Raw genomic sequence first — 26,169 nt, 5'->3', positions numbered from 1 at the left:
AAGCGTCTTCATATCGCTTTATATCGACTAACTGCGTTTTACTTTCCTACATCACAGCTCTAGAGCTATGTTGCAAGAAGGAAAAGGTAGTAATCAATAAAAAATCGGGTATGGGGTTTTTTGAATTTCTCGACGTTTCATGATGCAGCGATGCCAAGAAACAAGTAATGTGGAGCTAATGTTCGTATGTATGTGCGTTACCATGTTTGAAACTTAATAAATTTGATGGGATAAACTGATATTGACAAAATTTTGTAAGAAATTCTACGGGGCAATCTGTTAGTAGAGTTTTGGGGTCAATATCTCCAGAAAGTAGATCGTTTTTTAGGATCAATTTTCTCAAAATTTAATGTGTGTCCGTTTCAGTATAAGACAGTGTGTAACTGCTAACCATAAGGTAAACCGGAAGCAGCAGGGTGTTCTACAAGTATACGTATTCTGTGTGACAGCTACATGGCAGCACAATGTGTACAGTTTAACATGTTGATTGCTAGAGCATACAGATTACTGTTGACTCGGGAACAAGAGGAAGGATTTAAGAGAAATGAGAATTATAAGAAAAAATGTTTATGTTAATTAAAAATTTAAAATACAACTCCATTTTTTATTAAGCTCAGTACATGCGTGCATGTTTTTCCTACCATTTAAAAAAAAATTAGCTCCCAAAATTCCCTTCCTATCACCATAAATCGAAAAAAACTATTTTTTTGTTTATTCAATATTTTTTAACCCAACTTTTTTCATGTCTTCTTAGGAATAGTAGTAGTGCAAGCAACCAAAAATAAATAAATACTTTGAAAGCAATGTTAGAGGTGGGGGAGCCGATCAAAATGTAAACATATTAATTTTTTGAGTTTTCAAAACTTTTTAGGCTTATTCTCATGTATCACTAGGAAAGTATTAAAACTTTCTTGTCAGCATTTTTATTTATGTTTAGGAGGGACTGCAACTTTTCAGTTGTTTAATTTTCCCTATGAGTTCTATAATTATAAGAATGTAACGATGAATTTATCAGAAATGACGTTTAAACTTGGATAAATAGATTAGATAACTGACAAAAAGTTGTGCTAAAAGGATGTATTTAACGGAATGAAACGGACTAATACACAGAGGAATACGTATATACGCACATAGAAAAAGAAAACTCCTTTTTCTTTTGTGAACTAACTGAGTCGGAAATTGTGTTCACCATCACAGTTTTATTTTTTTTTTATATTTTTGTTTTGGTCTAAGTCACTTAGAATAAAAAAACCGTTATCATACCAAACTCATCTTAAATCTTCTTAAGACCGACGCAGTAATTTTAACAAGGCTTAACTTTAAACTTAATGGAGCAGAAAGCAAGTACTTTACTGCTACGCTTGTGTAAGGCTTAGAATTTAGTTACAAACTAATTACTAATTCAAAGTCCACGCTTTAATTAAAACCACTGCTTCTTCGGTGATACAATCAAATTTATCAGAATAATTTATGTTAACTCAATATAAACTCTAGATTTCACTTTTTAAAGCTTAATTATCATTCAAATTTGGAAAATTTTCTAATATTTAAAAAAAATTTATTTTTATATCTATTTAACGTATTTTTGTAAATTATTTGTTGCAGTTATAACATTTTGAGTAAATAATTATAATTTATTTTCAGTGATTTCTTAACATCAAATAAATACTAAATTCAACAGAGATCAAGTGGATTCAAAGTAAGGTTCTGTACACGAGATATTACTATGAATATAATAATTCGCTTTTTTGATATCTTTTATTTTTATCGTGTTATAAAAATATATGGTTTTAGCAGGGCAAATAGCGCAGAGATTAGGAAGTTGACATCTAAATCAACTGGTAGTAATAGTGATAGAACATAAGACTCAATTCAAAAAACTGATAATTATTTTTCATCAATTACTTTATTAAACCATTTTCCTCGATATATAAAATTACGCTATACTTCATTATAAATAAATAAATATTTTACTTTTATTGGTAATTAATACACATTTTATTATAGATCAAGTGAGAAATGGATAGGTACGCTACTCCACGAATGAAAAAGGGACTGCCCCAAAATTGCCTGAATGGAAACAGCTGTTAAAGTTTGAACTGAGGAGTGTCACAAAATACACAATTAATTATAAAATAAAAAAAATATAAGTGGTTAATGTCCTATACTAATAGTTCAAAATGTAAATACCGTACATGAAATAATAATAAATTAAGTAAATGACTCCAAATAATATAAAAACTTAAAAAGGATAATTAAATTATTTGAGTATTAACGAAGATGCAGAACATTTACGTTTAAAATTTGTTTTATGAGTCGGTTATTTAAAATCTCACAGTAATATTTTTCCGCTAAAGAAAATTTATTAATTAAACTTACTTAAAAATTAACCCTTTTAAAAATAAACTGGTTGGAGATTCTTTTAGACCGATATTATTTTTTTAAAATGTTAATGGAAGTATAATAAAACCTGTTTTTTTAAGTCAAGTTATTGTATTTATACATTTCTCATACGCAAGTATAATAGAGGTAAATACCTACAATTACTAAAAAAAAATACATGATAGTAGAAAAATCCATTTAGGTTGAAAACTGTGTGTAATGAAGCTTTCTTATAAATTATGTAGTAAATCTTTATAAATTTAAAATTAAACCTTTGTTTATTTTAAAGTTAATCACAAAAAACTAAAAAAATTACTTTACATAATAAAGAAACATTTTTTCATTAAAATCAAGATTTTTGTAAAAATTATTTAAGCCGAATAAATTACTTAAAGCCGAAAAAATTGAGTTGCAAGTGTTGCATGGTAGTGAAAAAGAAGAGGCAATACATAACTCCTATTCTTTTCACCAACACAAGGTGCAAATTTCAGCTAGTGACCAAAGCAGTTGATGCCCATAATCTCTCTCTCAAAAAAAAATGAAGTTTAAATCACCGAAATAACAAAATTATCTACAAATTTATCAACAGAACAAAACTGAAGTTCAAGAAATAGATAATTTTTAAATCTTTTTGCAAATGTAGACAGGATAAAGTTTATTTTTTAAAAATAATTATATAAATTGATCCTTCAGAATGCTAATAGTAATTCTTTTTAAGATAATAAAATACATCCTAACAGTGTAATGGTTTAATGGTTCATTAACACCGGAAACGTATAAAGGAATAGCACTCGGAAAATTAAAAGGGTAAAGTAAGATAAAATACTTAAGGTCAAGCAACTTTAAATAAACCTGCTCTCGTCGATCACTTAAGTTAAAGAAAGTTAACTTTATACTGTTAGCATTAATTAGCTATCAATAATAAAACTTACTACTTAAGTGACATGAACTTTAAAAATAGATTTTATTTAATACACATATTTTAAATTATTATTTACTTTTAGATTTATTTTCACTTGTATGAAATGTAAAATAATTAGAAAATAATATAACAATGCTGTTTAATATAAAATAAAATATAATGTGAATAAAAAAGAAATAATTTAAAAATATATATCCAATAATAAGGCTTCAGCATCGATTAAAATTTATATTTACTTATACATATATATATAAATATAAAACAATAATAATAAAAAGAAACGATGTTTTTAAAAAATTCAGTTCTTAAAAATATAAACAATGAAAAATATTTATGATTACAAACATAAATAGTCTATTTGAGAATTTTTATTAAATAATGTCATATAATAAGTTGACAAGCGTTTGAAAATTTTTCTACTTGTTAAAAGACCACTAGATTGACGTTAAAATAATGAAAAATACAGAATACAGCAAAAAATCGATTCACTAAAAACTTATTCATTCGTTTATCAGAAATGGTAATGATCTGATGAATAGTAGAATGGAGTTTCATGTGGTAGGAAGTCAGTATTCTTAATGAGGAAGAGACGATGATTTCTCTTTATTTTCGATACCTCATTCGCTTTCAGGCATTCTTTTCCAACTCACGCTTCTTATCACACGACTACCACCCTCCCTTTTATACATATAATTTATACTTTGCATACTTAAAGCACGTACGGTTATATTTTTTCAACAAGTAAGCTAATGCGACAAGTGATTACGAAAAATGAAGCTGTGAAATAAAATGTTGGAAAAATATCTTATAAGAAGATAAATTTATCCCTAAAAATATTTTTTTATTAGAAGCGTTCTTATAAAGGTAATGTTAGATGAATCTTACATTTTTTGATGATATATTATCGATCTTTCGTCAAATTGAAAAAAAGAAAAATTGGGGAACTGTATATACTTCTAGATCATGAGAATGGAAGTGTAAAAAAAAGTAGTGGAAAAAGAGACCATATTTTTGTGGTATTTGTAGAATTAAGACCTTCAGAAACAATATCGTTTTTCTTATTTATATTCAAAGATAGATGTCTCAATAAAAAATAAACGGAAAATTAATACAATTTTTAATTTATTTGTATTTATCACCCCTTGTGGAAAGTTTACAGCCGGCACGACAATAGGTTATTTGTATACAAAGTAAAACAGTACTCAATAAAGCTTCATTGATGGTTTTAAAAATATGTTGAAAGCTGATTTAACATGAAAAATTCTTAAAATTAAGAAATATTATATATATATATATATATATATATATACATTGGCCTAATTTTCCGGGGAAAACTTCTATCTTTAATCACGATATTTGAAATTAAATTCGTGTTTAAGTTTTTTAAAAAGAGAAAATAAACGGCTAAGATTTAAAAAGTAGAGATTAATTACTCTCCCTATTAAAAGAATACATTAAAAGCATTTTAGTAAAACAATACCTTCTTTGTTGGTGAAAAGAAAGAGGTATTAGTCTGTCGGTTTACATTATCTGTCCCAGTAATTATATTCACTCTTCAGTCAGTTCCTTTGGTAAAAGATCTCATTGTAGGACTCATCATATTCTTGCTTTTCGGTGGGCTTGGCATTCTGATAAGTAATTGTATATTTGGAACAATGAAGAAAGAAAGGAGAAACCACTTCATGCTTCAATTTTCTAGCTAAGCTTGGCGTAGGATGCTCATTAACTATTAAAAATGTCTGCAATTTTGGGAGTGATTTGTGGCTCATGTCAGGTAACTTACAACTTAAGTTTATGAAATTTATCAAACAATTTATTTACTGGATGAATAGAAATTTTTCCGAACTATATATGTAAAATCAATGCTTTATATATTAATTTTTATATTAAAGTTAATTGGGATTTTTATTGCAGATGGAATAGAGTCAACAGTGAAAAAAAGAACAAGTGTTTTTCAAGCTCTTTGACTAATACTTATAGAATAAAAAGCTTGACACAAAAATCAATATAGTAAAAACTTGTTAAACAAAATATCAAATCTCTAACCATATATATATATATGTTTATTTGGTTGGTTAAAGTTTAGTTTTTATTTCTAAAAAAGGGTGGAACATCTAAAGACTTATACCAAGACATCGGATTCTACCTCTGTGTAAATGTGCTACTTACTGCAGAGGCCTTGAGAAAAAAAACGAATTACGTCTCAACGAAATTCGCGTTGTAAGGCCATTGTTATTTATACAGACACGAAAACCGATTTTAACACAAAGATATTATTTAATTCATTACGATCAATTATTTATTCAATCTTAATCTTTTTGGGATGCGAGCGGAGGTACTAGAAAAAAAGAGTAGTAGAATTTGGTCTAACAAAATCCGTGAGGAGAGAAAGGAAGCAATCTGATTCGGTGGATGTAAAGATGAAATGGTGGAGGGAGAAGAAATGCATTTCGTTGTAATTGGTCCGGTGGTATTGCAGACACCTGCAATACCACCAACTCTTCTTCAACATCAACTCGTTGAACGAGTTTCGAGACCGAGCTGGCGTATGACACTCTGCAGATGTTTCAATCAACATAGGTGCTGAGATTAGCCGGCATGTAGAATTGTCTACGACCAGGATGGTTGGCAAAACGGCAAGAATTCAGGTTTTAAAGGGTACTGTGTTGCACTGCTGGAAGCCTTAGAACACCAGCTCTGCAAGAAACACGCGCCCTCCAAGTGGCTAAATTAAAAGGTATGGTCCGGCTAAATTGAGATATAATGAGTAAGTATTACTGAACTTTGAAGTCCGCAGTAACTGAGACACAAAACAAGCTTGAATCATACAACATCTAAACACTACACGTTAAAATCACTCTTTATATTTAATTATTCGACAATGGCATAATACCACGATTTATCTTCGCCTTTCCCTATAGATAGGGTCTCAAATTGAATAACAGGAGCCGATACGGCCTGTATGTATCATCTGCGGAAATTTTCGGTCTTAGACGCTTCAGTGCCCGTCGCTGGAATTGCTGGGAAATGTTACGAGTGGCGAGTTTGGCGTGTTGTATTCATGTGTAAGCATAGTTTAAATCACTTTACTCCGCAAGTGAGAACAAAAAATATTTTTTTAAACTCTTTCCAATTCATTGATGATTATACTGAAAAATTATATAGAATTATACACTGTAATTTAAGAAACATTTATGATCCTTTATAATCCTGGCAGTCAGTTTCGGGCGAGTCGGGTTTTCAAACTGTGAACGCGGTACGAACGTTTTTTAGAAAATATATTTTAAAATGATGTCTATAAATTAGTATTATTGAAAAGTGAATACAGTGAAAATCGGTTATAACAAAATTCAAGGGAAAACATCTTAAAAACAAAAATTAAAATAAAATTGTAAGCGCATTCGTACTACTGTACTTGCATACAAAATTGTAACTTACCTAAAATTGGTGAGGAGGTTATTTTTGAAATAAATCTCTGTAAAATGCTTTCAATTTCGCTGATCTGTCTGTGTTTCACATCATTAATTAGTTCTTCATCCGTTGTACTTTCGTTTATAACTGTAAAATAAATTTTTGGAATCAATGGTCCGAATCTATTCGGAGAGTGGTATTACATCTTCCGGGTCGTAATCTTCTTTAGTTTCAATTGTAGCAAGACCTACCACTCGGACTTTCATTCGGAGGTCCCGGGATCGAATCCCGGTCAGGCAAGGCATTTTCACGCACGCTACAAATCATTCGTCTCATCCTCTGAAGCAATACCTAACGGTGGACCCGGAGGTTAAACACACACAAAAAAATAAAAAATAAAAAGAAAAAAAAATTGTAGCAAGACCAGATTTTTTGATTCAATTAGAATTGTAGTTTAAGATACATCATCCCATCCTCTGTTGAGGATCTGACGGCATCAAAAACTTTTGGTTTAAATTCGTTTCTTTATTCTAAGCAGTCAAATAATTGTAATACCAGTAAACGTCTGAAGTGATCTTCGAAAGAGTGAATAACACCTTGGATCATCAGTTGTAGCTTTGCAGTAATGTTTGGAGGAAAAAATACGATTTTTATGTTAGTGAGATTTTCCTGCAAGTGGCTTGATACTTATCAATTCGCAGTAAAAATTTCTCTTCTTTTTTATCAATTCGCAATCCCAATTACGAATTCCAGCTTCAAAAATTGTAGAAGTCACCCCGCCTTTGTATTTTCTAAATACTATACCGAAAGCTGTTTGACGTTCTTAAAACAATGGGGGTTTCTTGATTTTCCAATGACTAATTTTCAGTTTCAGTAATATTCAAAAACAGAAAAACAATAAACCTTAATTTTGAATGTATTCCACCCACACATTTTTGTCTTTAAATTTAAATATTTTGTCCGGAGTTAATTTATAAAATAAGGCCGTTTCATCAACATTAAATATGTCTTCTCATTCATAACTCGATTTTATTAGTGGCCATTTTTCACCCAGTCAATTACTGACGTCAGATTATCTATACTGTCTTTTTCATCGCTAATTTTTGCAAAAACGATTTGATGTCTCTTATTAAATCGATTTTGCCAACCATCGATATAAACAAACCCTTTATATCCTAGCTGGTTAGTAAATTTTTCAGCCTGAATTTTCAAAATAGGTTCATTTAAGGGAACATTTTCACTTCTCTTCATTTTAACCACGAAATAAGAGCTTCGTCTAAATTATTTTTTTCATATTTGTTGTTTTCTGTACCTGAGACTGAATTTTTTCAAAGGTAGTTCCTTAACGTATTACGGTTCTTCCAAATCCTTGAGACAGTGGAAGTAGAAAGCCCATGAGTTTTACACTTGTCAGTATTAATCACACGTTTGGAATTTCTCAATAATTTTTAATTTGTCACAAACGGAAAGGATTTTTGTTTTAATGACCGAAATTACTTCTGTGGGATAAAAATTTATCAAAAAACGCAACACGCTTGCAGAAAATATACTGATTTCGGCCCGAGTTAAACACACGAATTTACTGTACAAAGCAGCTTACTACTGTATCTAGGTTGTTTCTTATTACCACGTCCACTTATTATGAAGAGGTCATTGCCTCCTTAGTCTAATTGAACGACATCCTTACAACATTCAATATTATAAACATACAGTACTAATGACCTTTAACATTTAATTTCTGTACCGGTATTTAAAATTATTAACGTTTTCAGTAACTCAGGGAACAAATTTATTATTCGGAAGAAAATAATTTGCTTATAACCGACTTCTGACTTCATTATTAGCTCGTAAAATAAAATTTACTATTTGATAATCAATTATGAAAATCCTAGCGGAAATATAAAATATTGCGGAGATTTTAAACTGTACAATATTTTAATAATAAAGAAAATCAACAATTTTTTTTTTAATTTTTGCTCGTTACAACCGAATTCTCGTTACAAACGACTTCTTTTAGACTTCTGTTATGTAACTATTGTTAGAAAAACATTATTTCATGTGAAATAATAATACAGAAAGCAGATATATAGATTATATTTATCATTTTTTTGCAAATGGTAATTTTACTATTAGCCAGGCTCTTTACAATAAGCCTGTTTTTTTCAATTCGCCTACGGCATATACGAGGTGCGACAATAAACTAATGAGACTGATTTTTCTTTGCAAGATGTGGCAACCCTGCAGCTTGGGTAGGTACACCATCTTTGACCTTGGTCTATAAGCTACTTCTAGTCCAAGCGCCACATTGATGCAACTTCTCAGTCGTGAGTTGTGCTGTAATAAGTGAACACGTGTTTGTGTCTCTCGTCACAGAAATGAAACCGCAAAATATTACGCAACGGTATGCCATTTCTTTTTGCGTTAAATTGGGTGAAAACGCGACGACAACTTACGGTAAGCTTCTGAAGCTTACCATAAGTTGGCTTTTGGAGAGGAGGTTATGTCAAGAGCTCAAGTTTTTCGGTGGTATAAAGTTTTTAGTGAAGGCAGAACGAATGTTGAAGATGAAACCCGCAGTGGACGACCATCAACCTCACGGACAGATGTCAACTTGACCAGGGTGCGTGAAATCGTATGATCTGATCGAAGATTATCCGTGAAAATGATTGCAAAAGAACTCAACATCAATCTAGAAACGGTTCGTCCAATATTAACTGAAGATCTTGGTATGAGAAAGATTTGTGCAAAAATGGTCCCCAAAAATCTCACACAACAACAGCGAGAAACACGGAAAAATGTGGCAGCCGATCTGTTAGAGCAAACGGATATCAATCCAGATTTGTTGAGCCGTATTATCACTGGTGATGAAGGTTGATTTTTTCAATACGATCCAGAGACAAAACGCCAAAGTTCGCAATGGTGCTCAAAGGGATCACCCAGACCAAAAAAAGCTCGCATGTCAAAGTCAAAAGTGAAATGCATGCTTGTGTGTTTCTTCGATTCCAAGGGAATTGTTCATAAAGAGTGGGTGCCTCGTGGACAAACAGTAAACCAATATTTCTGCAAAGAAATTTTAGAAAGACTTCGTAAATGAGTTCTTCGTGTCCGTGCCAACATTGCTGATAATTGGATTCTGTATCACGATAATGCGCCATCCCATACTGCTCTGTCAGTACAGCAATTTTTAACCTCAAAACAAATTTCATTACTACCACAGCCACTTTATTCACCAGATATCTCTCCGTGCGACTTTTTTCTATTTCCAAGAGTCAAAATAGCGGTCAAGGGACACCATTTTCAAACAACACAAGATGTCCAAAAAGCTGTGACGAGGGTCTTGGAGGATATTACAGACGATGAGTTCCAGAAATGTTACCATCAATGGCAGAAGCGATGGAATAAGTGTGTGCAATCAAAGGGGAACTACTTTGAAGGAGACAACACTAAACATGACTAAAACGGTAAGCAACTTTTTTTTCACATCAGTCTCATTACTTTATTGTCGCACCTCGTATGTATATATTTATGTAATATACAATTAAGATCTTAGTAAAATTTTAAATATTTGGAAAACTATAAATAATTTACAGATTTAATTAAATTGATACTATATATTTAATATGTTGTTTGATTAGTTAGTACAGCAGTTTCTAATTGTAAATATAATACTTCTAGTGTAATTACGTCCGTTAATTATTTAATCGTAATTTATAATAACGCTAAGTAATACAATAATTCTGAATGTAATTCTAACAGTAGAATGAAAATGGTTATTCACCAAATGAGCCTAAATAATTTATTTGTTTTTTTTTTCATTCCCGAAAAACCAGCAAACGCCACAATATTTAATACTAGCACACTCAAAGATGTAGCAGGATTCTGAGTGACGAATAAATTCGAATCATATTGAAAAGCTTACACAATTGACATGTAAGGGGATTTTTCATTTTAAAATTAAGCATAGGACAAAAAAATAAACCTTTCCCTTGCTTTTCAATTTATTTTTAAAGAATTTAATTCAATTTATTTTTAATATATTTCAATGTAAATGAAAATAATAATATGAATAACAAACAGATAATTTTAAATAAAATAGTAAAATTTAAATATTAAAAAGAAAGAATATATTGCAAAGACTGAACGAACATGTTCATACGGTAAGGAAAAGTATGGAATATAAAGAAAAATATACATGGTAAAAACTACGAACTGCCTTAGAATAAACACATTTAAATAATTAAAATTCTATTAAATAAATTGAACTAAATTTGCAGCCATATTAAAATTACATTTTTTAATCATATTTAATTACGGTGATTGAAAAAGCTAATTTAATGAACATGGATTTTAATTGAATTTAAGTTAACGCTAATTAAAATTAATCTAATTATTAAGCAATGTGTTGTCTCTGTAAACCATAATTGGATTTATCTCTTTATACATTTAATTTGAAATTAAGTGAAAATTAGAAAAAAAAAACTATTAAAGCTTATGCACAAGTAAGTTAGCCGAAAGAGTAGATTGCGGAAATAAAGGAAAAAAATAAGTTTGTCTCAAGACTTTTAATTGTATAATAAATTTAATAACATCAGATGTCAGAAAAAAATAAGTTAATACATTTTCCAGGTGTTGACTACTTTTTAAGTTAGGTTTTTATTATCAGTATACTGTTATTGTTTTATAAGTGTTAAAAAAAAGGTTATGCAGTGTTCAGCTCTATAATGCAGAAAAATTAATGGTAATTATATAAAATTAGGGACTCACCTCCGAATTTGATGAAATTTGGAATATACTTTATTTAAGATCTAAGTTATTCATTACAATAGAAATTATTCGTCGGAAACGCCTTTCAGCTGAGTTAAGTCCCTCGTAAGATACACAGTAGCCTACCAAAAGTTTCGTAACTCTTGTTAGGTTAAGTGCAATATACATTATTTATGAAGTAAATAGTTTGATTTAAGTGAAATTTAATTGAGTTAATTTAGGTCAAAGTTAAGGTTGAAATTAGGTAAGGTTATGTAACTAACGGTTTCTGTGCATTGAACTTCGTATCAACAGAACCTGATGCTCGCTAACCTCTCGTCTATTGATATTAAGTATTAATGCGGCTGATTGTTGGCCTGAGTCCATAATTGTAAACAATAACCAATTATTTAGTCCGAAAATAATGTATATTACACTTATATAGTGCTAAATTACGAAATTTTTGGTGAAAATGCTGTGTAATTTATGAGGGGCACAACTCGGGTGAAAGACGTTTCCGACGAATAATTACAATTGTAACGAGTAAATTAGGTGCTAAATAAGGTATATTCCAAATTTTATCAAAATTGGAGGTGAATCCCTAATTGCATATAATTACCTAATAATTTATGATCGTCCTACAGTCGTGTCAAAATTTTAAGGCATTCTAAGAATTTAAGCATGATGCAAAACAAAATTACTCACGAAATTTATTTAGGAAGCAAATATTTACACGCTAAATATAATCTTCATTGAAAATTTATATTGGGGATAATAGGTGTGACAGTGTCACTATTTGTAGTTTATTCAGAAATCAAAACTGCGAGTGATAGAAGGAGAAACTTGTCTAATTCACAATCATTAACAGGTCAGAATAGTGGTGCCACAACAATAATGTTAAAACCTGCTCTGATATTTCGGCTAAATTATTATGGATTTAGAACTTGCTGTATATTATTAATCTTTTTCTTTTTAATTCAATTAAAAATTTAACAAATCATATTTTTAGATGTTTAGATGTACATTTAAAAATACGATATAGTGGAGTGACTTTAGAAAATCCTTAAAGCTTAACTTGCAATGGAGTTCTATAGATTTAAAAGGGTTAAATATATGTTTCATTTAACATATTATTTCAGTACATGAGGATTAAAAGAGGGTATATCCACATTTCTTAACTTATGGAAAGTAGTAAAAAATTTTAGAATAAAAACATGATAACGAATTCTTACGAAACATGTGTAACATAAAAAATAATCAAAGAAAATGGGAATAAAATACACATTTTAGGTTCATTCATTTTCTAGTACGAAAGTAATCTTAATTTTAAACATGGAGATAACCACATACGATCCTCAAAAGGGGTAAAAGTATTTATGTTATAAAATGAAACTGGAGAAATGGTCAAATATTTATGTAAAATCGAAGAAGTCTAGTTTTGTTTTAAATAATTTTATTTTAATACTTACTAGCCATACCTAACTTACAATGACGATTGATTTTCTTAAAATTATAGGTTTTAACTAAAATCAGATTTCTATACGAATTTAAAAATTTGTTTACAAAAATTCATTCATTCATTTATTACAGAAATAAAAATAATTAAACAAGTCACTTTAAATAATATATTTTAAAATAATTAATTCTTAATCTGCTTACAATAATTTTCTTGTTTTTAATTAATTGAAAATAAATAAACTATTCAACAATACATAAAAAAGTGACATATAAATAAGTTATTAATTTTCATCTTTATACTGACAAAAGTTGTTGCTCGTGGTTTTCTTCTACGTGATTGTTAGTCTACTGAATCAGTTGATGCGAGAAATGTTTCGTAGAAATTAAGTTCAGTAAGGTTTTTTCATCTTTCATAAGATTTAAATGAAACTTACGAAAAGTTATCATTGTGATTACAGTTCGACATTTTTTCTAACTTTACACTGAAATAAAAGGTGCAATATACGTTTAAAATTCCATTTAATGTATACGTTGCAATCAATTTTCAACTAGTGAACAATAAGCAACCCCACCCCACGGCCCAATGAGGTGAGAATGTTATTATGAAAGGTAGTGTAAATGTGGTATAGCCTTGTACTAATTCAAGCCGACCATTCCTGAGACGTTTGGTTAATTGAATTCCAACCACTAAAGTACACCAGCATCCACTGATTAGTAGTCAGATCCATATAAAAGCAACTAAAGTTTGCTAGTATTTGAACTTTATAACCTTCGACTTCAAAAATTAGCTATTAAACAACCGATTTACCACGACGAGTTAACCACTAGAACAGCCGGGGAAAATTACCTTAAAATAATTTTTTTTTATTTTTCTACGTTTACATTGTTAAATAAATGAAACTTAAAAAAAAAAAACACTGAAAAATTACAACCAATAAAACTTTACCTAAGATTATTTTTTTGTGGATGACATTTTATTATAATTTTTTTATTAAAACTTTAAATAAACCAATAAAAGTTTTTAAAAAAATATAAAAATTGACATTTTTAAACTTTGATCGGCTCCCCCGTCCCCAATATTGCTCTCAAAATATTTATTCTGGCTCACTTGCACTATAACTATATCTAGAAATACATTAAAAAAAAAAAAACAGTTAAAAAATATGCAATAAATAAGACAGCCTTTTCGATTTTTGAGGAAGGGGGAATTTTGTAACAAATTAAAAAAAAAATTAAAAGATAAGCATGCACGCTTGTACAATATAAAGTAGAGTTGTTAGAAAAATTTTGAGAAAATTAACCCCAAAAAACTATCTATTCTATCCCCAGAAGAAATTGACCCCAAAATTTTACCAACAAATTACCTCATATGCAGTAATTTCTTTACAAAATTTTATCAAAATCGGTTTATCCAGTCAAAAGTTATTAAGCTTCAAACACACCGCTTAATGCATACACGTACGTACGAATATTACACCCCAACCTTTTTTTTTGTTTTTTGGTCTTTGGGTCATGAAATATTGAGAGGTACAAAAAACCCCATACCCTATTTTTTACTGATTACCATACTTTTCTTCTTACAGTATATAAGCTACGTTGCCAGGAAAGTAAAAATATAATAAATCTGAATTAAACTTATTTTAACCATACAACAAATAGAAACGTAATTTTATACTCTTAACCTCACTTTTAATAGTCATAGGACAGTATGAAAAATTATGATTTTCTGAAAAAGAAGGCTTTAAAACAGAAGGTGATATGGAAATAACTATTTTTTAATCAAATATACATTTTTAAATGTAAATATTTAATGAATATCCAGTTTTTAAAAATCATAGCATATGTATATATATATATATATATATATATATATATATCTAACATACCATAAAATAAGATAGAGATAACGTAGCAAAGCTATAAAAATTAAAAGATGATACCGGAACAAACAATTACCTTTTTATGACATAAAATGAGATATCCACTTATGAGCCTCAAGTATTGATTTCATAATTCACCGAACTACAATTCAAATTAAGTTAAAAATTTCTTTAAAACTCCTCTATCCTCACTTTTCTGTATTTTTTTTAAGAATGTGTTCAGAAAATTTTAACATTTAAACAAAAAGATTTGTTAAAATTGTAAATGAAATTAAAAAAAAAAAATGTTAATGAACGCAGTTGTAAACCCAGAATAGTTTGACTAATACATCACAAGTGCTGTGCCAAATATGTGATGTGCTTGCACAGTGCCAAGTTAATGGAACAATAACATTACACTATATTTAAAACTTGTACAGTAAATATCGTTTATACCTTCAAGGAATCGACGATTTTATGTCATTATAACCGATGTTTAGGTAGTTTAGTGGTATTACTTTAATATGCCATCTACACGGGTATTGTACTGCAGTAAAATAATAATTTATTTCCGTAATAGAATAATATAAAAAAAGACAAAAATATGGAATAATAAATACAAATATGGTAGAGTAAAAGAAGGTAGAGAAAAATTGTAAAAATTACTTTTTCTGCAAAAAGTCGGTTATTTTGCTTCGCTTCGAATATTTCGTGTTATAATATCGTTTTTGAAGAGTCTTCTAAACTAATCAATTTTGACCGAATGGTTTCTAGCCATTTTTCTCACACCGGTTGGTGCTGCTGCGGCCTCGCCGCTTATTCTCTCCGATACAATATCGTGACGCTGACGGAACCGTTGTACCCAAGCTGAAGTTATTTCACGTGGTTTACCGAATTTTTCAGAAAACTCGTTCGCTTTAGTTTGCAATGTAGGGCCGCTAATAGGAATATCACTAGCCCTCTGGTATTTAAACAATTTTAACAGCGCTTCATCTACATTATTATTTTGGCTAGGGCGTAATTTTTTGATTTCATAGAATTTGTTTTAAAATTTTTCTTAATTTTTTCACGGTTCTTCCATATCACCGATATTGTCGAATGACCTACGCCTAATTCTTGGGCAATGTACTTATTGGTTTCACCATTCTCTAATCACCAGATAATGTGCTTCTTTTCCTCTATAGTGAATGTTTTTTTCGCGAAGTCATAATTAAATCACTATTAAATGAATTACACAGGATAAGTAAAATAAAATACTATATTCGCACGATATGATGACACTCTTCTTCCATGATACTTCAATTCTTTATTCTATTTTCCTGACTTCGCTGACGAACCTAAGGTCCAGTACCGACGTATATGTGCCTTTCCTGAAGGTAGGAACACCCTCCTGATTTACGCAGAATAGGCCAAGGGACGCCACAGCCTCGGACAGGTGTGCTCCTCTCCGATCTGTGAATGGGTTTTCCCATTCCACACACTTTGCGTGCCATTAAACATGCTCACTCAACTGGAGTGGGCATGTATAATGGTAGGTAAAATCAATGTATTTTAAATACAATAATATTTCTAAAAAAAAAATTCCCCTAGACTAAAAACTGAAGTTTATTTACACTTCCCCAATTTTTTACTGTTTCAAACTAAGAATTCTTTTTGAACTGTATTCATTTTCAAATGAGGCAAACAGTACTTATTTATTAATTAAAAAGAAATTATTCTTAAATATAAAATGCATAAGGAATCCAATGATTATTATAGAAACGAAAACGGACAAACTACAAAGAAAGAAAATCGAAATTTTTGCAACTGTAATGTTGCAGAAGAATGTTGTAAATTAGACGGGTTGATAACATATACAAAGAGAATTTTGTGACAAAGACTTGTAAAAAAAGAGAAAGGAGAGGGTTACAAATACAGATCTAAAGCAAAAAAGGTAGATTTTAATTAAGTACAGAATAACAAATAGAAACTTTTAACAGAAGATAAGAACTGCATAACAAACAAAAACGGTTAACAGAAGATAAATATTATAAGTGCTAAATAGAAAACTGAGAATTTAGGATGTTATTTTGAAGTATTGTTTTATAAAAGATAAGATTAGAATAGAATGTAATGAAAAACTATTCGAATGATTTATGACGAAAGAAAATAAATATCTGAACAAATTTTTATTATGCCAATTATGTATTTAAAAAGTTTTAATTTTATAACCAAATAATCATAAAAAAGGAGAGTTAAATGTTATTTATCAATAAATATTTGTAATCAAATGAAAGAAAAATAACTTGAGATAAAAATAAAATATCAATTAAAGTTGATAAATTAATTATAATTCTAAAACGTCACTAAAATCTAAAATATATTTAAAACACCATCAACTGAAGCTATATTATAAAAAAATACAAAATTTATATTCGTTAATAAGTTACAGTAAAAATTATAATATATTTTTGACTTAATTCCTTTCTCTTTTAATTGTAGTAGTGTATTATGTAGAACTATGTAGTTACATTTAAAATATTCAGAAATTTGATCTATTTAATAAAATGTTTAAATATACACTATAAAAAGAGAATTACCAATAAATTTATAGGAATTATAACTTAATAAAGAAATTCTATCCTCTAAAATTAAAAAAAAAAAATATTACGTAGTAACATAATATATTTTGTAATACGAACACATCAATTACACGTTAATATTAAATTACGTAATTGTATAGAAAGTATAATTATTTCTGGTATAATAAAAACTTCCTGTTTTGGTTATTTATTTTAAAATCAACGTTGAAGAGTTACATTGATAAAACTATGGTTCACAGCCGTTATAAAATTCCATTATTGAAAACAATAGAAATTGTCATAAAATGGATATACATATATATATAGGAAGACAATAAATCGTTGTGCTGTGTTATAATGACTACTAAAAACCTTATACATTTTTCCATCATGTACAAAATTTTCAATTTTGTTTTTCGATCAAAAGAATTTTAAAGTAGTATAAACTCTTATTTATTTAATTTAATAAGATATTTTTTTAGTCAATTAAATAGTTGAGAACATTTATTTCCTCCTTTCTATTCTATATAATTCTTTGAATATCATGTTAAAGGTTGTACATAATACGCTTTTTATTTTACTAATCAGGGTTTTTAAATACAATTTTCTAATGTCCTGAAAAATTCCATACGCAGTACAGCCGGTATGCTTTTGAACAATTAAGGCGTCGGCTGATTGGTTAAGCAACTTGTAGACGAATACTGCTGTCTAGGAATCGTGATCCTGGAAATAGAGACCGTTTCTGTCGTGTACAAAGGGCACGATAACAAATAGTAACAATGTGAGCTGCTATACACTAACAGTGACTTCATAATACGAGACATCATAATCATAAACTCGTACTATTATATAAACATAATCAAAACATAAAAATGAAAAAGAATAGTCATCTCAGATGTAAAATCTGGGCAGATGTAAAACGTAAATGCTGACAGATGCTATCGCAACTAATAAAACAGTAGTTGTGGCCGTGGCGCCACTGTGGGGAACGTGGCATACTGTTTGGGAACAATTGGTTTAAGGTGTGAGCTTAACGCGAAATACTTCCATGAAAACGGGCATATGTTTATCATTCAAAAGAATTTTAATTGAATAAAGCAAGACAATTTTGAAATATTTTACAAAGGTAATTTTTTCCGAAATTTGAAATATAAATAAATTAGCTTGTAAATATGTACAATGAATACTGAAAAAATTCATGCTACATAAAGGCGTGAATTAGTTTTTTTTGAACTGATTTGTGAAATCATGCTACATAAAAGAATGTACCCCATTTTTTTGGGAGGGGAGACTTTTCATCTTTTCAGCTCGTTTCCCAAATCTTAGTTAATAATTTGGTGATTAATGACGTTAAGATAGTTTTTGGATACTTATATATTTGAGGATCATCATGTCTAACTGCCCTAGTAGCCAGTACCAGTATAAAAAAAAATAAGTAAAAACAAAAAACTAGATATTTTCAAAACAAAATATGATTTTAAATCTGCATTCGAAAATACTGTAGTTATAATAGGGAATATATTCTGCATTAAAACCATGCTGTAAAACATGATACCATGTCTCTAAAACACAATAGATATTAATTCAAAGGACAGTGAAATAATATATATATATATATATATATATATATATATATTTTAAGGAAGATATCTAGCAAACATTTTATATTAATTACAAGGAATTATTTTCTGACAATTCAGATATTTTGAATTAATTAATTACAGGAAGTGTCAACGGATTTTTAAAATTTGTATTTGATCCACAACACAAATAAAACCTAAGTATACAAATTATGATAAAAATCTGCTTAGTTACTGGAATTAAGATTATTATTATTACCAATATAATAGAAGTTTTCCTTAGTTTCATATGAATTCTAGCGGATCTTCGCTACCTTTACTGCAATCACATATAAGCATAATGGTAACTTCACATAAAACACAAAAAGAACCCACACCTTTACACAAATGTATCTTCTTATTCACGCAAGTAATTACCATTTATGACCCGACGACCGATTCAAACAGGAAGAAGGGCGTATCCGACGCGCAACATAATCAAGAACACACAAAGATCTGCCTACACAATAAACGTGTAATTGTTATTTCCTTACTAGACTGTCTTTAGGGTGTGACTCGTTTGAAGAGGAAGGTCGGGCTAATGTAAACACAGATAACAGAATTGTTTTTTTTGTGATAACAACCTAAAGACAATTTCAGCTTCACTTGAATTCTTTAAAAATAATAATAATAATAGTCACAATGATAGCAAACTTAAACGAAACGACTGAAATAGAAATGTGTAATGACATTTTTAAGATTTTTAGATTAGTCAGTTATCTTAATGTTACTGTTAATATAACTACTGATTGTTTTTTTATAAAATTCACTTATTATATAAGTAATAGATAAATAAATAATTTAAAAAATTAAACGTGCAGAGAAAACCTATAACATTAGCAATTAATTGCTAAGATATTTTATTATATAATCTTTTTCTGTTAAATAAGAAAAAATAAAAAATTAAAAAAAATCGCTATTTTTAAATATTGATCAGTTCCACCATCCCCAATGTGGACTCAGAATATATCTCTTTTTGGATCACTTGCACTAAAAGTATGCCTAGGAAGACTTACAAGTTACGCAAAAAACTTACAAATTATGCTTAAAAATATGCAATAAATAACAAGAGTTCTAGTTTTGGGAAAGGAATTTTGGATCAATAAAAAAAATTAAGATAAGCATGCACGTATGTACTGAGTTTAATATAAAGTGGGGTTATGTTAGCAAAAATTTGAGAAAATTGACCCTAAAAAAACTATCTACCTCACCCCCTGGAGATATTGACCCCGAACGTTTACGAAAAAATTGTCTCATTTACACGAGTCTATGCCAAATTTCAACAAAATTGATTTATCCAGACAAACGTTTCAAACACGCTAACACATGTACAAGCATACGAACGTTATTTCTCACCTATTTGGTTTTTGGCGCCCCTGACCACGAATCATTGAGAAATGCACACAAAAATCCATACCCCTTGTTTTGACTTTCCTTCCTGCAGCATAGCTCTAGAGCTAGTGTGGTAGGAAAGTAAACCTGTTTTCAATCAGTATTAAATAATTAATATTCTGTACAAAAATTTCATGCCCCAAATTTGTCTTGAGTATAAAATATATATTACAAAATAATAACAAAAAAAAAAAAATTTAAAAGTTATATTTTATGCAAAGAAACAACTACACAATATTTTGTCAATAAGTAAAAGATAGTAAAACAGAAAATGAACAGAAAAAAATAAGCGAATTTTATAAAAAGAGAAAGAGAAAATAATTTGAAAAGAAAAAATTACATTATAAATTTAAATCCTAAACAAATTTAATTTAGAACTCATAATGATCCAAAAAGAATGAAAGTACGAAAAAAAAAGTATTCCTTAGAGGAGGACAAAAAAATTTTCCTAAAACAAAGGTAAAATTAACATCATAAATAAATCAAAATTCAAACATCAAAACTTTTTAAAATTTACATGTTTTCTATATTTCGGGCAAATCTATAATACTGCCAATTAAGCATAGAATGTTTTATATAAAAATTCTACAAGAGTAATTAATTTACCAATTTAATTACACTGACATTGTTTGCTTAGAAAAAAAGATACTGGAAAAAATAATTAAGTAAAGTAAAGAAAATTTTTATTAAAACGAATCAATTCCTGATAATTATTTATGATTCTAATATTAAAAAACCTGGCAGGAATATCGATAAAGGAAAAAACAATTTTTTTTTTGTGCAGAGAAGAAGATTTAATTCAGTCAATAATTTAATTAAAATTAAATTTAAAAGTTAAAATCTAAAGTTAATTAAAAAAAAGGGAAAGAAAAAAAAACATAATTAATGTTAGATTAGAATAATTTTTACATGTTAAATAAAATTTATAACTTACATCATGAAAAACAATTTGGCAATATTATTAAGGAATAATAACGATCATTTTACTCGACTAAAAAACATCCTTTTGTAAAGACAGTGAGGAAAAAGATAAAAGCTTTAATAAAGTTAGTTAATATATGTAATAAAACTAATTCAATTTTTCTTTTAAAATCTTTATCTGATTTTTTATTATTGAGTAAATTCCAATGAAGTTTATAATGAAAATGAAGTTTAGAGTATAACAATGAAGAAATATTGAGAAAATTGTTGGTAATGATTAATAAAATCTGGCCTTAATCACAATTAAATCTGATGTATAAATAATTGAACAATGATAAAGAATATCTAATAATAATATCCTCGTAATAATATTAAAATAACTCCAGCGCAGAAATGCGCAAGAAGACAGAATTTTCGTTATTTTTTTTATTTCTTTTTGAAAAAGTACCAACTCATTCTAATCTAACCGCAGATCAAGCAACGTCAACGTTCCAAGTTGCAGCATCATAACTAACCACGCCTCTAACTTGTTCTGCTCAAATATTTTCGACCTTAAATTGAGCATAACTCAAGAACCAATCTTCATCAAATTTTCATTTGCACTTCTACATAATACATCACTAGAGCATATCTAAATTTCAATGAAATGATGTAATAATTTTACCTCAAAACGTAAAGAAAATTTATTTTCACCTCCACACCTACTCCCACCATGATACTGAAAGTAATACCGTACTTTTCTTCAAAAAATCAGTAAATCAATTCTTTTATTCTAGGCTATTCCATTACTTTATAAATTACAAAACCAGGAAATTACAGGAAACAATTGTTATTGTTTCTAAGAATATTATATTATTGTTATTATTTCAAACAATTGTTATTGGAAACAAACAGGAAATAATTGTTATTATTTATTACAATAAATAATAACAGGAAATGGTGTTGCTAAATTTTTCAGCAAATATTTTAATATGCCACGAAATATAAAGTTGCTGTCAGTACATGCGACTGCCTCCAGCGAAGGGAGTGTATTGCGTCCTCCAAGCATTAGAGCCCCGAAAGGCATATTCCTGTTAGGCTGGAGCGTAAGCACCGAAAGGACTTCAAGAGACGGACTGAAGGGGAATCACGCCCGGAGAACGATGCTCATGCGCGGCTAGTTTCCCAAGGTCAGCCACGGTCAAAAAAATTTCTTGCCGGTCTAAAGGATCGGAAGCAGCAAGTAATTCCGACCGATAAAACAAAAAAAATATATAACCGCCGTTAAATAAATAATGGCCTACCAGATAAACGAAAGCAAGGGACTTTCGTACAGGTTCTGCGATTAGCAGGGATATACATAAATCTCCCGCTATCCTTGCGTTCCGTTCCAAACTCCGAAATATAAAAATATTTGATACAGAAGATTTAAACAGTTTTAATTATTTATTCTTTCGAGACTCATACTTGGAAAATTTAATCCTGAAAAATTAAGAAAGATGAAAATCTCGATTAAAACCGTTATTTTTGAATCGGGGTGTAATTTGGATAAAAATTTAATAACACAAAATGTTATCTTTTATAAAGTGCTCAAAACTAGAACATGTAATATTTCCATATAATTCTATTTAGCTGAAATCTACTCCTCATTCCTCTCCTCCCACATTCTTTTGAGATCTCAACACCAAGAGACATACATATTAATGATCTCTTTATCAACGTATTATACACAGAAGTTATCATGCCAAATCTGGAGATTTTTAGTCTAGTTAACCCGTGTTATTAATCAAATAGCAAACACACACATACACACGCATTCGCGCGCGCGCGCACTTATACATAAATCGTCATTATACATATAATATGGTCGAATAGAATTCATCCCTCTTTAACTTTTCATGATTCCATGAATCCAGTAAACCATAAATATTAAAAGGCGATTTTTGTTAACAGACTTTCTGTCCTTTTTGCATTATACACTCAACTAAGAATTGCCGAAAAAAAATAAAAAAAGTTAAATTTTTTTTTTAATAAGCTGAAAAAGGTTTTCTTAAGGAACTATTACCAAAAAAGACTGAAAAATATCAGATGTATAAAAACTGCATTTATTTTATCAGAGAACAGGAAAGAGATTCCTGTGAACGATTCGCTTAAAAATCAATAGGGTTCTACTTCCAATAGGTTTACTTCACAATTACATTACTTCACAAATCAAGGGTTTGTGAAGATATCCAACCGATAAATGAAAACCTGAAAATAAATGTATGACAATTATTTATTAATAAAACACGATTTATTAATAAAATTACTCGTATTAGATTTAAAAAATAAATGTAGCCCATTTCATGTAAAATAAATACATAAGAAAAAAAATTAATATTCAGTAATATTAAAGAATATTTTTTTTATGTATTTATATAACATCTATAACTCGAAAATAACCTGAAGTGGAGGAAAAGTGGAAGAATTATTGAATTTAAGATAGAAGAAAATCAGGAGAACGTATATTATAATTCAGAAATCATTTAAGCAGACTTTCAAAACATAAATTTTTCAATTTCGACTGTTTCATCACTTTCAAAACCGCCAGTTCTGTTTGCTTGCGCCGCAATTCTTCTAATCAAGTAAAATGTGCAAATCTTTACATAAATTTTACTTAGTGGTGCATATTGTGGAATCCTAAGTTATGTTTACTATAATACTAAGATCGAAAAGCAATTCTAGAAAGACGAGTTACGGATTATGGGTGGAATCCTGAGAGCTGCTCGTTTAATGGAAGATTAAACAAGTAAATTGTAGTCTAACCAGATCACACTAAGTTTCACTAGAAGTTTACCCGATTATTTTAGAACTTTCATATATCTGATTCAGCGCTATGGGAATTTTAATAAGTAAATTTTATATATCTAAGTAAAATTAAAAACTTTTTGAAACAAAAAACAATCCTCCCTCTCTGAGTTCTCCATTTTTTTTTGTGTGTTTAACCTCCGGGTCCACCGTTAGGCACTGCTTCAGAGGATGAAACGAATGATTTGTAGCGTGTGTGAAAATGCCATGTCTGACCGGGGTTCGAACCCGGGACCTCCGGATGAAAGGCCGAGACGTTACCACTCGCGCCACGGAGGCCGGCTCTGAGCTCTCAATTGAAAGGTCGTAATGGTAAACCATTTGCAAATTTTTGCAAATGGTCGACCAATTGCAAACTTTTGGGCTGTTGTTAATATACCCGATATAACTAACCATTATATTACCATTTATATTTATTTATCTTATAAATATAATTTAACCAAACTTAGCCTACGCTCGCTTTGCTCGCTAACCTTGACTAATTAACACGAGGTTAGCGAGCGAAGCGAGCGTAGGTTAAGTTTACTTAGATTATATTTATAATTTATATCTATAATTATAAGCAATAATGCTTATACTTTTAATATGTGAAATATGTAAATGATCCCGTAACTTTGAAGTATTTTCAAAGATCATTATGGTTAGGGTCGACGGGCTAATACTAAGTACCGTCGTAATATATTAATACTTAATAAAACTATATTTCTCGGTGTTCCTCCAGGAGACAAGTTTTATTTATTACCTGCCTCAGTCAAAATTTAAAAAAAATCATTTTGTAAGAAAATTAATTCAAATTTTATTTGTTTTTTATCTTCCTGATATCTTTTATTAAAATTCATCTAAACAGAGTAAATTATAAAAAAAAAAAAAAAAAAGTTTAAATAAATTGGCGAAAAAATCCTTTTCATATTTCGAAAAAAAACCAGTAAAAATTATTTACAATTTTATATACTTTAATTTTCATCAAAATTTATCTTTATCCAGTTAATCCCAAAACGATAATCAATTATGGGAGTAGAAGGGTGGACAAAGATATTCCATTATCCTCGTTTGAATAAAAAGAAAATTTCTTGGAATAATTGTTAAAAATATTATTTTTGTGCGTTGAAACGTTTAAAATTACATCATATGCGAATAATTAAAAAAAAAAAAAGGTTTTCAGGAAAAGTGTAATGGGTTTAATATTTTGAGTTATAACTTTTTTATTTCTTTTTTGCTCATCCTACGCAATAAATGCCAAAATTCTCATGAAGAAGGGATGACACAATGGAAAATATTTCAAACCAAGAATAGCAAAATTGCTATGAATTCACTCTTTTAGATTATTATCTAATTAAAATAATTTATTCTTTAAGTTTAATTAAAACACGATATACCCTTCTTGTATAATATAATCTCGTAAAAACAGAAAAACAGACATAAATCAAGATAATAGGACAAATTGAATTAAACAAAGCCATTAAAGAAATACATTACAGCTTTATATGAACTTAAAAAAATTAAAATTAATCTACAAAACCACAGTCATTAAAAAAGTAACATATTTTTATTATAAAATATCTTTCTTTATCCTTTATCATTTTCATCTTTTGATCACATAAAAATATAAAGGATATCAATTTAGACAACAGTTATAGACTTAGAAGTAGTTAATCATAGCTTGATATGCCTTGTCTACAAAAAATTTTGGTACAATAAAACTTCGATTAAGTTGCTGATGACTAAAGAACAATTTATCGTTTTTACTTCCTTGTACGAAATAAAGGAAGTATTGAGATAGCGAAATATTTCGGTTTTCAGATTTCAGGGGAAATATCTATTTTTACCATCCCTGAAACCATTTTGACTAGTTTCGGCCTGACGTCTGTACGTACGTACGTAAGTATGTATCTCGTGTAACTCAAAAACGATTAGCCGTAGGATGTTGAAATTTTGGATTAGGACTGTTGTAAGATCTAGTTGTGCATCAACCCTTTTGATTGCAATCGACTTGACCAAAATTGTCCAAAAAAGCACAAAATCCAAAAACGTTGGATTTTGGACTTTTTTTAACTGCAGTAATAAGCGCTCATTGA

General features: G+C 29.2%; 1 protein-coding gene across 3 annotated transcripts in view; it reads right to left on the bottom strand.

Moving 5' to 3' along the window:
- Positions 1-26,169, bottom strand: part of LOC142325204 (uncharacterized) — a 188,519-nt gene that overhangs the window by 98,303 nt on the left and 64,047 nt on the right. The window contains exon 1 of one of the 3 annotated variants that reach the window (XM_075366648.1): positions 19,176-19,417. The exons of the other annotated variants lie outside the window; for them this stretch is intronic. Within the exon in view, the coding sequence (XP_075222763.1) occupies positions 19,176-19,205 (30 nt within the window). The 5' untranslated portion in view covers positions 19,206-19,417. Of the gene's footprint in view, positions 1-19,175; positions 19,418-26,169 lie in introns of those variants that run through there. 3 annotated transcript variants of the gene reach the window in all.

Source organism: Lycorma delicatula, chromosome 5 (assembly GCF_047948215.1).
Source record: "Lycorma delicatula isolate Av1 chromosome 5, ASM4794821v1, whole genome shotgun sequence".
Classification (NCBI taxonomy): Eukaryota; Metazoa; Arthropoda; class Insecta; order Hemiptera; family Fulgoridae; genus Lycorma; species Lycorma delicatula.
Note: the sequence above shows the minus strand (reverse complement) of the source record. Positions and strands in the feature narration are given on the sequence as shown.